This window comes from Hippoglossus stenolepis, chromosome 12 (assembly GCF_022539355.2).
Source record: "Hippoglossus stenolepis isolate QCI-W04-F060 chromosome 12, HSTE1.2, whole genome shotgun sequence".
Taxonomy (NCBI): Eukaryota; Metazoa; Chordata; class Actinopteri; order Pleuronectiformes; family Pleuronectidae; genus Hippoglossus; species Hippoglossus stenolepis.
Genome location: NC_061494.1, coordinates 17,899,998 through 17,912,352, shown reverse-complemented (window position 1 = coordinate 17,912,352; position 12,355 = coordinate 17,899,998). Strand labels below are relative to the sequence as shown.

Below are 12,355 nucleotides of genomic sequence, written 5' to 3'. Positions count from 1 at the left end.
AATCTGCTCTTTCTTCTTCTTGCACTACTTTCTCAACACGTGGCAAACGAGTGACGACACAGTCCTTTTACTTTTTTTTTTACGTGAAAATCGTAAAAAGTGATCCGTGCCTCTCCGCGGGTCAAGACGTCTGCAGACACCTCCCCCGGCTGCCACAGGCGACAGCCCCCTTCATAGTAAGAGGAGGACCGGGCGAATGTGAGGATCTGCACGTACTCCCCGAGATCCAGCCCTTTACCACCAGATGGCCAACAGTGCATCGCCGGAACACCACCGATAGGAAGAGCCCGGGTCCGTGCTCATCTCTCCGACCGAACCCAGTGCGACCGAGTCCGGCTGCAGCAGCTGAGGGAACCCGACGCATTCCTGCTAACTGCCCCCCTGGATGCTCCCGTCAAGGTAAATAAAACCTCTCCTGGGGCGGATAGAAAAAACAACAAACGCTTGACACATGCACAACTTTAAAGTCTCGTCTGGTAGTTTTCGTGTCAGCTGTGACTATACGCAGTGTCTTTGTTTTTTTTTATTTCGAGCCCGTTAAACGACGCCAAATTCCCGTTATTTCCCAAAGTTAAGTTAGCTTGATGCTAGCTAGCATGAGAACTAGCTTAACTTTAGTTTGGGGGAACTTTGGCTGTTTTGTGGTGGTTTCTCGCGTGCGGGAGACGATGTCACTCCGGCGGGCAGATGTGTGAGGGGGTGCAAGGAGCGAAGTCAGTGACAGAAAGGCGAGGAAACGGGATGAAAACTGAGCATTTTGCACGTTAATTGTCGGAGGAATACCGATGCACTGCAGCCGCCTCCACTCAGCCCTGTGTTGAGGGAATTAAACCAAGAATATACAGATTTTATTTCATAGCAGTCACTACGTTTTGACTTCACACAGTCTGTGTCGCACATCGCAACGGGGAGCTAATATATTCATGAAATATCTGCAGCCAAACAAATCCAACTTCTCCCTCCCCACTAGTTTACGAGTAACCTTCCAGGTGTTAGTCGCCTCCCCCGCTGGGAGCCAGTTAGGATGGGGTTATCGACAGGTTACTGCAGGTTCAAGTATTTCAGCCCGGCTCCACGGAGCAGTCCTGCAGCCCTCTCGTGAGCTTCCTCCGGCGGGGAGGGGCGAGGACGTGGCAGTCCTCCTCCATCCACATCCTGTGGAAGCCTCGGTGCAACCTGATTCCACCGCCTCGGTCCCTGTGGAACCCGGGGGAGATGGTCGAGGTGGAGGCGAAGGAAAGACCCCCACACACAGCTCAGTGCACGATGAGAGGAGACGTCTGTCATTAGGATCAGAAGCTCAGCTAATGTGGAAGTGAATCTGTCTCGTCAGGTTGTGAACTTTAAAAGCCCCTGAATCTGTAGCACTGGACTTTTTTTTGTGTGTGCAAAGGATTCATTCATTCAACAGCTGATGAGATGCATTCAGAGATTCTCATGTAATGATGATATCTGTGGAAAACTGCAAAGTTTCCTCAAGGAGTCAGTTTTATAGCCTTGTTCCTTTTTTATTATAGGAGAGTAACTTTGTCTAGGAAATAATATCCGTACACTATAGTGAGGTAAAATCCCAAAGTTGGTGCAAAGCCAGAATGGTTTGGATTTCTTGGGAGCTGATGCCGACACCGATATTAGAGAGTAAAACATGTATATGATATAAATATACAAACTGACAAGGATTCCTAAGATGTTTTTAAAAAGAAAAAAGAAATGTATGAGCTTGGTATTTTAGAGTTTAACCATAAACTTACAAAATACATTGTATTCTGTACAATAAAAGTTTTAATTTCAGCAAACACCAATATGTATGAAAGGCAGATTTTTATCGACCAGTCTCAAACAAAGCATACATTAATTATTTTATGGAATATTATTTGCAAGAATGGATCTTTTCCATATAGTTTTACCTACTGGATGATCAGATATTAATTACATGGCATCAACTTGTTCATTCCTTAATCAACGAGCACGGTTTCCTCAGGCATTTGCCATTTTGCTGAGGGGTTTTAAAATAGAACTTACAGCTATATTGTAAGTTCATTTATAATCTTGTTATACACATGATTACAAATCATTTAGTATGACATACTCTCATTCTCTTACATATATGATCCATAAGCCAGTGAGCACAAGGAGCATTGGGATATAATTTCCCTCAGTCAACATTACATATAATGAACATGCAAACCTAGTTTACTTCTAATTTGTGAGGTCTGGAAAAAAAGACTGCAGGCAAATTATGCTGAAGAATTTTCGGTGTTCTGTCTAAACAAGTGGCTCCGCAGGTTAAATGTTAAATGGTTTGTGCTCCATCAGGAATGTTTTTCACATGCCACTGAACAGCATTTATCCTCACAGGCACTTTCACTACAACTCACTCTCATGTTGGGCATGAATCATGGATCTAAATTACAACTGCTGTTCTCCCAGCTTTACTCTTGACACTACACTTCTACAGCACAGTGGCTGTCACCCTGTCATTACAGTAATTACATTCTACTGTTTTCTTTTATCCTGCTGGAAGTGGCAAATGCTTATTTATGGTATTCTGGACTGGGTGGCACCACATATACTGGAAGTACTATGGCAGCAGTGGCAAAGGATAATGGTAAATTGCACTTGTTTGTACTTTAATCGTGTTTTATTTTAATAAGTTCTGTCAGATATATTTTCTTTCCTCTAAGATGCCTGCTGCTGACTTGAATTAAAATCCTGTGTGAGGTCATTCCTTCATTTTCACTGAAGGCTTGTCGTTGTGGCAAATTCTGAACCTGCCTGAGCCTGTTGTCTGCTTCCATAGAAGGCTTCACATGCGTATCTACGTAGATGCACGGTTCGTGTGGACATAAGAGTAGATGTGGGTGTTTGCATGTGTGAATTTAAGGAATCTTTACAGATATTTGTATTACAATAACTTTATTCTAGTTTTTTTCCTCTCTTTTTTGATATACTATATTGTATTATACATATATTACACGTCAAGTACTTTATGGAGTCCAGTCCATATGTATAACAACAGAACCAATATGAGACATCAATCAGAAACAACCTGGAGGTTCTTGTCCTTAAATTAGAGGTTGGAAAAATCATTGTTTAGCCATTTATAGTTAAATGACCTTCACAACTTTTACATTCTCTGTGCCCTCTAGAGTTTGCCTGTTAATGACTTAATCACATGGGCCCCTTGTCTCTGTTATATGTGACCTAGAAATACACATTCCAAGGGTCACAATACTGTTTAAGGCCGAGTTTTCGAGAAGCAAGAGACGATTTGTTCTCAGCATGTTATCTTATGTTGTATAAACTTCATAATCCAAGAAAACAGCCGAGGTCCTCTCTGCTGACATGGTGACAAACCCAGTATCCCCACAATATTTGTCTGAGAGAGAATAAATATTTAGACCTGTTGAAGGTATAACTGCACTTGGATGAAAAATAAACGTGCACATGTATCCTATGATTTTCCATTTCTCTCTCTGTTGACGTAGCTCCAGATCTATTAGTTCACTTTTCTATTCATACAGTGAAAATGTTACAATCCAAGCACTTGCACATACTCTTGAGATACTGTGCGTACACAGACATTCCTGGACGTACCTTGCCTTGTCCCGTCTGTCTGTGTCGTACTCTGATTTCTGTGTGTATGAGCTGAAAGATCACAGTGGTAGTTACAGCTGTGCCAACTCCAAAGCCCAACCGGACACTTACATCAACCACAGACTTATATTTGACTTTGTGTGGTGGGTAGGAGGCTGCTCGTACCAAAGGATTAAGTTTATTCTCCAAGTCTTTTTAGTTCAAGGCTTTGACTATTCATTTTGCTTGACTATTTTATAGCTGTTTTCTCATGACCAGATCCATCTGACTAGCTCTTTTAAATCCCTCTTAAAACACATGTTTATATGTGTGTATTCTCAGGACTTGAGATCTGAATTCACCCTCAACATTTTAAAACCGTCCCTGATCTTACAGACTACTTTAATCATTTAATTTTATATTATTCTATTTCATTTGATCTATTTTTTATATTTTTGCTTCAATGTGCAATATTCATTTGTGGCTAAAAACATTGGTCTCACATGACACTCCATGATTAACATTGCTGATATAATTGTTTTTAATATTAATTTTTCAATTTTCAAGTACATTTAAATAACTCATTTAATTCTCTCACCCTTTGTTTAGGATGGAGCTGTTAAGTTGGTGCTTACTGTTGCTGAGCTGCCTGCCGTTGCTCTCAGCCAACAACGACTTCTTCACCTCCATAGGTAAAACCATCAAGCAACATATGGTGCTCGTGTTCTAAATAGTTAGTCTCTCCACTGAATCTTAATGTTTTACTAGACATAGCAAATGTCATCTCACAACAGGAAATTATAAGTTGCAGCCATGTGTAATTGGTCATTGCAGCACTGATTATGTGTCTGATTCCTCAGGCCAGATGACAGATCTGTTATACACAGAGAAAGACCTCGTCACCTCTCTAAAGGACTACATCATAGCAGAGGAGAACAAGCTTGAACAGGTGAAACGGTGAGTTTGTGGAAAAGGATGAGACACATATATAAGCATCCATGTACACAAGCATAGAAAAAGGGTGCTAATAAACAATCCATAATACGTATTATTAAAATGTATGATTGGTTAGCGATACAACTGTGAGTAATGCATCTAACTCGATTGCTTTCATTGTGATAGGTGGGCTGATAAGTTGGAGTTGTTGACAGTCGCAGCCATGCAGGACCCCGAGGAATACCTGGGGCATCCCGTGAACGCCTTCAAACTGATGAAGAGACTGAACACAGAGTGGGGGGACCTGGAGAGCCTTGTCCTCAGTGACACCACTGATGGTATGCATAAAGAAAACCTGGTTCACATTACAACTCGGCAATAACCATGTATGCTGATACGACCGCGTAGTTTGTTGTTTTTCCAGATCCTACAAAAAGGGCCAGATCCGTTAATAATTAAATTAAAGCAAAAAGCTAAAGAAAAGGACTTTAAATACACAAATCCAGGGAAGATCTTTATTTATGTTGTGCTGCATATTTGTTCCAGATAAACAGTTTTTCAGTAGAAGTTTCTGAGATCAAATAGAACATGACTCATTAATTTTCCCCACATGTGGCTTAATGGAAGTATATCTTTAAAGATTAAAGTTGAATCAAGCAGTCTCCCTGACCATTAGGAACGAGTATTTATCTTCCACTTGCTTGGGTTTTATTTATCCCACACAGAATCATCCTATATCTCTTCTGTCCTTTTCTCTCTATCTCTCCCAGGATTTATTTCCAACCTCACCATCCAGAGAAAGTACTTCCCCACAGATGAGGACCAAACTGGGGCTGCTAAAGCTCTCCTCCGGTTACAAGACACATACAGATTGGACGCCAACACAATCTCTATAGGAGACCTGCCTGGTAAGGGTCTTAAATCAGTGCGCACCACATCTATCTGTGATCAAAGACCTAGTTTTTCTTGGTTTCTGTGTGATTTGCATTAGAAACAATGTGATTTAGTTTTTATGTTAATGCTTCCATCTTGTACCCTCTACACACTAGGAGTGACACACAAGATCCGTATGACGGTAGAGGACTGTTACGAGTTGGGGAAAATCGCCTACTCCGATGTCGATTACTACCACACAGAGCTGTGGATGGCCCAGGCCCTGAAGCAGCTCGACGAGGGAGAAGAGTCCACTTTAGATTCGGTGACGGTGCTCGACTACCTCAGCTATTCAATCTACCAGCAGGGGGATATAGATCGAGCCCTGGTGCTCACCATGAGGCTGCTTGAACTGGGTGAGTCTCCATTCATTGTTTTTGGATTCACATTTTCTTTCATTAAGTAGAATCTGGACAGTGCTAAACACCATCCAAGTATAGCCGATAGCCTATATGGCTATTTGTGATGACCACTATAACTATACTGTTGGGTTTGGAATTTTCCTGTGTAGACCCAGAGCATCAGCGGGCCAAGGGCAACCGGAAGTACTTTGAGTTCCAGTTGGAGAAGCAGAAGAAGGCTGCGGCGAGTGAAAGTCTAGTAAAGAAGGAGCGAGGCACAAGAGAAACGGGTGAAAAGAAGAAGTCCAGAAAGAACATCACCAATCAGCTGCTTCCTGAGAGGAAGAAGTATGAGATGCTTTGTCGTGGGGAGGGCGTCAGAATGGTGAGGAAGACAAAGAGACACACAATTTCCTACTTTCAATTTCGACCTCCTTTTATAACCTCTTTCCCTTTCTCTTGTTAGACCCCCCGAAGGCAGAGCCGACTGTTCTGTCGTTACTATGACAACAAACGCAACCCCAAATATGTGCTGGCACCTGTCAAACAGCAAGATGAGTGGGACCGCCCCTACATTGTCCGCTACCTGGACATCATTTCAGACAAAGAAATGAGTACGGTCAAGCAGCTGGCAAAGCCAAGAGTAAGTGTTGCTTCCATACTACACAAACATAAACACAGAATGGTCGTTAGGATTTTTGTTTTGTTGATTTCTGTTGTGGAGTCAAAGCTGTGAGGCTGGTTCATATGTTGGACGAGCACACAGACACACACATCTTTGTATGTGTGCGTCTGTGTGTGGGTAAATCGTGTCCCTGGCTTCACAGCTGCGCAGGGCCACCATCTCCAACCCCATCACAGGAGTGCTGGAGACTGCTCCATACCGGATCAGCAAAAGGTAAGGCAGAGCCAGGAGCCGCCAAGAACAGAGGAGGATGTAGGAGAGAGCTGAGGGGGGAAAGTGAGGATTTCTCCTTTTCCCCCCTCAGCGTGTCATTCCATCTCTCCTGTGTATTCCTGTCTGTTCATATCGCCATTTCTCCGCCCCTTCCAAAGCTTAAAGGCTCTTGAGCTGAAGCACAGGATCCAAATGAGAATCATCAGAGCATAGAAACTTTGTTTTATAGGTCATGTTTTTAAATTTTCAAATACATTATCTTATGGTGCGTACAAATGACTCAAAAATGAAAGAAAAAATTTGAGAAATTTATCCTTGGAACAACTGTTCTTGGGAGGAAAATAGTTTGGATTCTGCTGCTGTTCTTGTGGAACTTGTGTGGATATGTTTCTGCTCAGGAGTCTGCTATAGAAAGGTAACACAAGAAGTTAGAGGAGGAGGAAAGTGTGTTACTTCTTCTCCTAGTCGATATTAACATAGTTTATTTTTGTGAGCCAGGAGGTGCATCAGAGGCAGTCGTCAATTCCTGATACGTTTTCTGAAATGGAGATTTGGTTTCTAGCATTGCCTCAGAAACACTCTGGTCTTTCTGAAGATAAACATTGACAACTAGTGACCACATCTGTCTTTTCTCTCTCTCTCTCTCTTGTTGCTTCTCTTGCTCTCCACTCATCCTCCTGTGTGAATCAAACTCTTTCAATCTTTTCTTTCCCCTCAACCTCCGTGTCCTTGCGCTGCTGGAACTACTGTAGTTAAGGCGAGCCACGGTGCATGACCCCCAAACTGGGAAACTCACTACAGCCCAGTACAGAGTCTCCAAGAGGTAAGGGGCACAGGTCTACAGGGAGGGCCACCTTCCCCTCCTCCTCCTCCTTATTTAACTCCATCTTTATCTCTGCGCCCGGGCTGAAACACTAATTCAGCCCTGCACCAAGCAAACTCTACGGAACAACAATGAAAATGTTAAGTTTCACCATGAAAACTTGACAGATGAGGTTTTAATTTGGTTTCAGTGAAAACTTTAGCACTTCTCTACCAGGACACCAGACTGCTAAAACATCATTTCAACCAAGTTAAACATTCCTCTGTGGTTTCTTGGTGTGGCTGAACATTCTTTTGTCTAAACAAGTTTGGTATTTTCATAGAACTGCACAATTGACAGGCTGTTTTCTTTACCTCAGGTTCAACAGTATGAGATGTCCAGAAAATCTCTATTCCCATTTGCACTCTCCAGGAATGAGGCTGTATCACATTCTCACAGCTGCTGTGACTCTGCTATGCTTCTTTAACTTCCATATCAGCAAGAAACTTCCAAAACTCGAGTCTGGATGCACAAATATACAGATGTAAACTGCAAATGTACTTTAAATGACAGTTTATTTCACAGATATATTTGTGATTGTTAGTTAAACGTACACCCCACCCTAAAAATAGCAGGTTTGGCGTCCAACCAAAACCCCCAAGTTTCTTTGGTTTTACTCGTCCTGGTAATAAATGTGAGTGTGTATATGTGGCCGTAAGGGTGTGGTGTCCCTTTCATGTTCTGTGTGTGTACGTGCTAGCCAGCATGTATTTCCAAACTCACTGAACATCTAGTGATAGCTGCGACAGATGGATGAACTCAGACGAGGTTGACCCGTCTCACACAAGGAAAGAATCTGTTGGCTCACGTTTTGTCCAGCCTTCCATCTAAGATATAACTTATTATCAACTCAAACTCTTAATAAATAAAGTTGAGTCATCTCACTGTTTCTCCCACACACATCTCTCCAAGTAGAAATTCTGAGAAAATGCCTCGTTGTGGGGGAATTGTGTCAGATGCTTTAAACAACCAAATTTGAGTGTTAGAAGCTGGAATTTATTTTGTATTTGTCTCCTGTGATGCTGACTTTATTGTAAGTTTATGGTTCATAATACTCTGTGGTTGGAAGTTTTTTTATATGTGGATAGTTGATAAAAAGGGCCAATTTAAACTCTATATTGTGGTTTGGAGAACTTGAGTCATGTTTTAATCGTTCACCAGAAACAGTTTGTTGCTGGGCTCAGTCAAGAGCTCATTCCAAAGGAGCCTTCACTCACACTGGGTTGTGGGAGTGAGTATGAAAGGCAGGTAGTGTCGGGGTTAAACCATGAAAATACTTTCACTCCTCAACCAGACTCGTGTGCAAAATGTCCACCAGACTCAGTCTGAAATCACAACAACCCTGTACCCTGAGCTGATTGGAGAACCTGAATCTTGGGCCTTTCTTTTTAATTTCACATTTTCCTCCTCACTTCTTTTTCCTGTCACCTGTCAACAGCTTCACTTACAGTTTGAGCTTGTCATGGCAAGTTTGCAGCATGAGATCTCTGTCGCCTGTTTTAAAAGAAATCTTTACCACCACCTAGTGGACGAATAGTCCTTATGTCTCAACTGGTCTGTTTTCCATCCTGTATTCCAGTGCATGGCTCACTGGCTATGAAGACCCCTTGATTGAAAAGATCAACCAGAGAATTGAAGATCTCACAGGGCTGGAAATGGACACTGCAGAAGAGTTGCAGGTAAAAAGCTTTTAATTAAATCCAGACCTTGTTTCTATTGAACCTACATGGTTCTTATTTGCATGTAAAATAAATTCTAACAATCTCCCTTGTCTTTGGGAAACCTTGGTTTGGAAATGTCCTTATGTTGGAAAACCTGTTTTGTACAGTTGTGAGACTTAAATGATGTTTTATTGATCTCTGCAGGTTGCGAATTATGGTGTCGGAGGTCAATACGAACCTCACTTTGACTTTGGAAGGGTAAGACTCTTTGTGATTGACAAGTTATTTTCTCTAAATTTACAGTAGTGGTAACATGTTAAACCTGATGTTTACTCTTCTCCACAGAAAGATGAGCCTGATGCTTTTAAAGAGCTCGGCACTGGGAACCGCATCGCAACATGGCTTTTCTACGTGAGTGAACCTGATAATTACACTCCAAGAACATTGTTGTTGAATTAAATTTATATTATGGCCAAATTTTCTCAGACTCTTGTGTGTCCATCATGACACATGCGACAGTCTCAATATTATACAGGTAACACTCACTCTTTATTTACATTTATGTACAGGTAGGACATGAATAGGATGACGGGAGAATAAAGTACAGCAATAGAAACTGAGCAGTCCCATTCTCACTGGTGAAACAGTGAAGTTTGCTATAAATCTTTTCATTGGTTTTGTTCAGTGTGACACCCTGCTATTATACATCAAGGACTGTGCCTCATCTTTGATTATGGACTTTTCCAGTGAGCAAAGTCTTTGCTGTCACCAAAGTAACATCTAAGTTAAAGTGGGTCCTAATACATTATTATGCAATAAGGAGGAAGCTGTATTTGATGGAAGTGAGAAAGAGACGATGCAAAATATCACATGGGATCATAACCATTCAACCTAGATTCAAGACAAACATACATTTAGTTTTATATATTAAATTAAATCCTCCTACTGAAGTCATTTGACCCCTGAACTCTGCCTCTGTTGTAGATGAGTGACGTCTCAGCAGGTGGAGCCACAGTTTTCCCAGATGTTGGTGCAGCAGTTTGGCCCCAAAAGGTAAATAAGTGCTCATACTTCACCACTTAATAACTATTACTGTCTCAATTGTTTGTCAAAATAGTTAATTTTAGTAGAAGTCAATTTAGGATATTGACACTCTGAGATTCCTGTCTGTTCCTGGAGGCTTTTCTCTGCTGCTGACCTCTCCTGCCTGTTGTCTGTGTGTGTTCCAGGGTACTGCAGTGTTCTGGTACAATTTGTTTGCTAGCGGCGAGGGTGACTACAGCACCCGACATGCAGCTTGCCCAGTGTTGGTGGGCAACAAGTGGGGTGAGCTGGAATTTGAAAGCAATTCAATCGAGTGTCATAGCGTTTAAAAGATGGGTGGACATTTGTACTGTGTCTCAAGTTCTGATTATTTTCTGTATTCCATCTTTAGTATCAAACAAATGGATCCACGAGCGAGGCCAGGAGTGGCGGCGACCTTGTGGCCTAAATGAAACCGAATGATGACAAAATAAATCTCCTCGTCACCTCTCTGCCCCCCCTTCTCCCCTTCTCCCCTTCCTTGTGACCAGAGGACACTGCCGCAGATCACAGATGACACATGTGGAAACATGGGGCTCACTCCCTCTCTTCAAAACACTCCTGTTATTCCCAGCTGTTACGCTCCGAGCCCACAGATTGTTTGGGTTAGCGTGGAGCCCCTGGACAGTGTTAGCATTGCTGTGACAGACATGTTCTTGAGGTTGTTGGCTGGTTTTGAGAAACACACGTGTCCTTTTTTCACTTCTTTCTCTGCACTCTGTATGAACTCTAGCTCTGTGGTGAGGTGGCGTCTGTCAGGACCAGCCTCTACCCCTCCATTTTGAACTTTAAAGGGGACAGTTCACATTTTTTACATACAGGCCAGACTGATGCATTATACTCATGCAAATGGAGCTGTGGTTTGTGAGAGAATGAAAACAGTTTCAAAAAACAATCCCACATTTCAATCAAATCAAGTTGTATTTGAACAGCCCATATTAACAAATCACAGTTTGTCTCAAAGGGCTTAACAAGGTGTGACTTCCTCTGCCCTTAACCCTCAACAAGAGTAAGGAAAAACTACAGCTACATCCGATACCATATCAGTACCCTAAATATGTCAGTTTGTTTTTGTCCATCAGGATCCATGAATTATTCTCTGGGGAATTGGTGAATATATCAAAAAGGCCCGATCTCACAATGTGAACGAAATAGAAAATTCCTGGATCTGTTCCTTGGTCCGGATCCGTGCCAAAATTTAATGGATTCTTTTTTTTGGCCCATCCTTCCACCAAGTTTCATGGTAATCCCTTCAGTAGTTTCTGCATAATCCTGCTGAGATACAAACAAACCAATGGACCGTAACCTCCTTGGCAAACAATGTAAATTATTTCTCTGTAAAATGACTAAATAATTTACACAAACTGTCATGTAGCAGGTTTACTGATTTTTCCTCTTATTTTACATGTTTTTAGCAAACTCTCCTTTTCAATAACTTGGCAATAAAAGATAAAGAAAGTTCTCTGTGGAAGGAAAGAAAGGACTCAGCACATAAGTGGTCAGAGAAGGAGAATCTATGCCAAACATCACATCTGTTGTTGGTCTGCCTCAAAGCTTCAGTGTTTTTAACTGGTCTGAATGTCCACACTTGTTAGATTGGTTGTACTTGAACATACCAACAGTTACATTCACCCAATATGCTGCGTTAAAATCAAGTGTTTTTAGTTTTCAATTTTAAATTGCGACGTTTGCTCCAGTGTTTTGTACGAGCCTGAAAACCACAGAACACGAACATTAGGAAACGGTGGAGCGGACTGGATCACGCCACATTGTGCCATAACAAGTTTAAACCCTTGTTTTTCTTTATAGCGCGACTGATTCTGATCTCGGTTTGTAACAGTGTCGGTAACCAACGCTTTTTTTTTAGAGTGTGAGAATATAATGGTTTTTCAAGGAAGAAGCATTTTATTTATATGTCCCATGTTATTTTTTGTTGTGGTTTTGTTTGAAATGAAAGTCTGATTTTTTTCTACATTAAAGACTGTTCTATTGACCTGTCTCCTGCTCTTTGTGTGTGGGGGGGGTTGAGTGGGAGATGTTAGGTATGAAGGTGTCATGTGACCAC

The 12,355-nt window shown here is 41.8% G+C and overlaps 1 protein-coding gene across 2 annotated transcripts; it reads left to right on the top strand.

Annotated features, from left to right (window-relative positions):
- Positions 1 to 229: 229 nt before the first annotated feature.
- Positions 230 to 12,283, top strand: p4ha1b (prolyl 4-hydroxylase, alpha polypeptide I b). 2 transcript variants are annotated; one of them, XM_035171913.1, is made up of 15 exons: positions 230 to 399; positions 4,186 to 4,268; positions 4,437 to 4,533; positions 4,699 to 4,850; positions 5,283 to 5,420; positions 5,562 to 5,801; positions 5,957 to 6,171; positions 6,253 to 6,429; positions 7,437 to 7,507; positions 9,126 to 9,225; positions 9,412 to 9,465; positions 9,553 to 9,618; positions 10,192 to 10,260; positions 10,437 to 10,533; positions 10,643 to 12,283. In XM_035171913.1, the coding sequence occupies exons 1-15, from the start codon at positions 386 to 388 to the stop codon at positions 10,711 to 10,713; spliced, it is 1,644 nt and encodes a 547-aa protein (XP_035027804.1). In that variant the 5' UTR covers positions 230 to 385; the 3' UTR covers positions 10,714 to 12,283. The 2 variants fall into 2 exon arrangements, with proteins under 2 accessions (XP_035027804.1, XP_035027803.1); XM_035171912.1 differs by lacking the exon at positions 7,437 to 7,507 and adding an exon at positions 6,614 to 6,684 and having other exon boundaries at positions 234 to 399.
- The last annotated feature ends 72 nt before the right edge of the window (positions 12,284 to 12,355 follow it).

Bases quoted from the DNA above. Each gene is read 5' to 3' on its own strand.
- p4ha1b (XM_035171913.1), top strand. The intron at 4,534-4,698 runs GTGAGTTTGTGG...TCATTGTGATAG, and splicing joins AAGCTTGAACAGGTGAAACG to GTGGGCTGATAAGTTGGAGT. The intron at 6,172-6,252 runs GTGAGGAAGACA...TTCTCTTGTTAG, and splicing joins GTGGGGAGGGCGTCAGAATG to ACCCCCCGAAGGCAGAGCCG.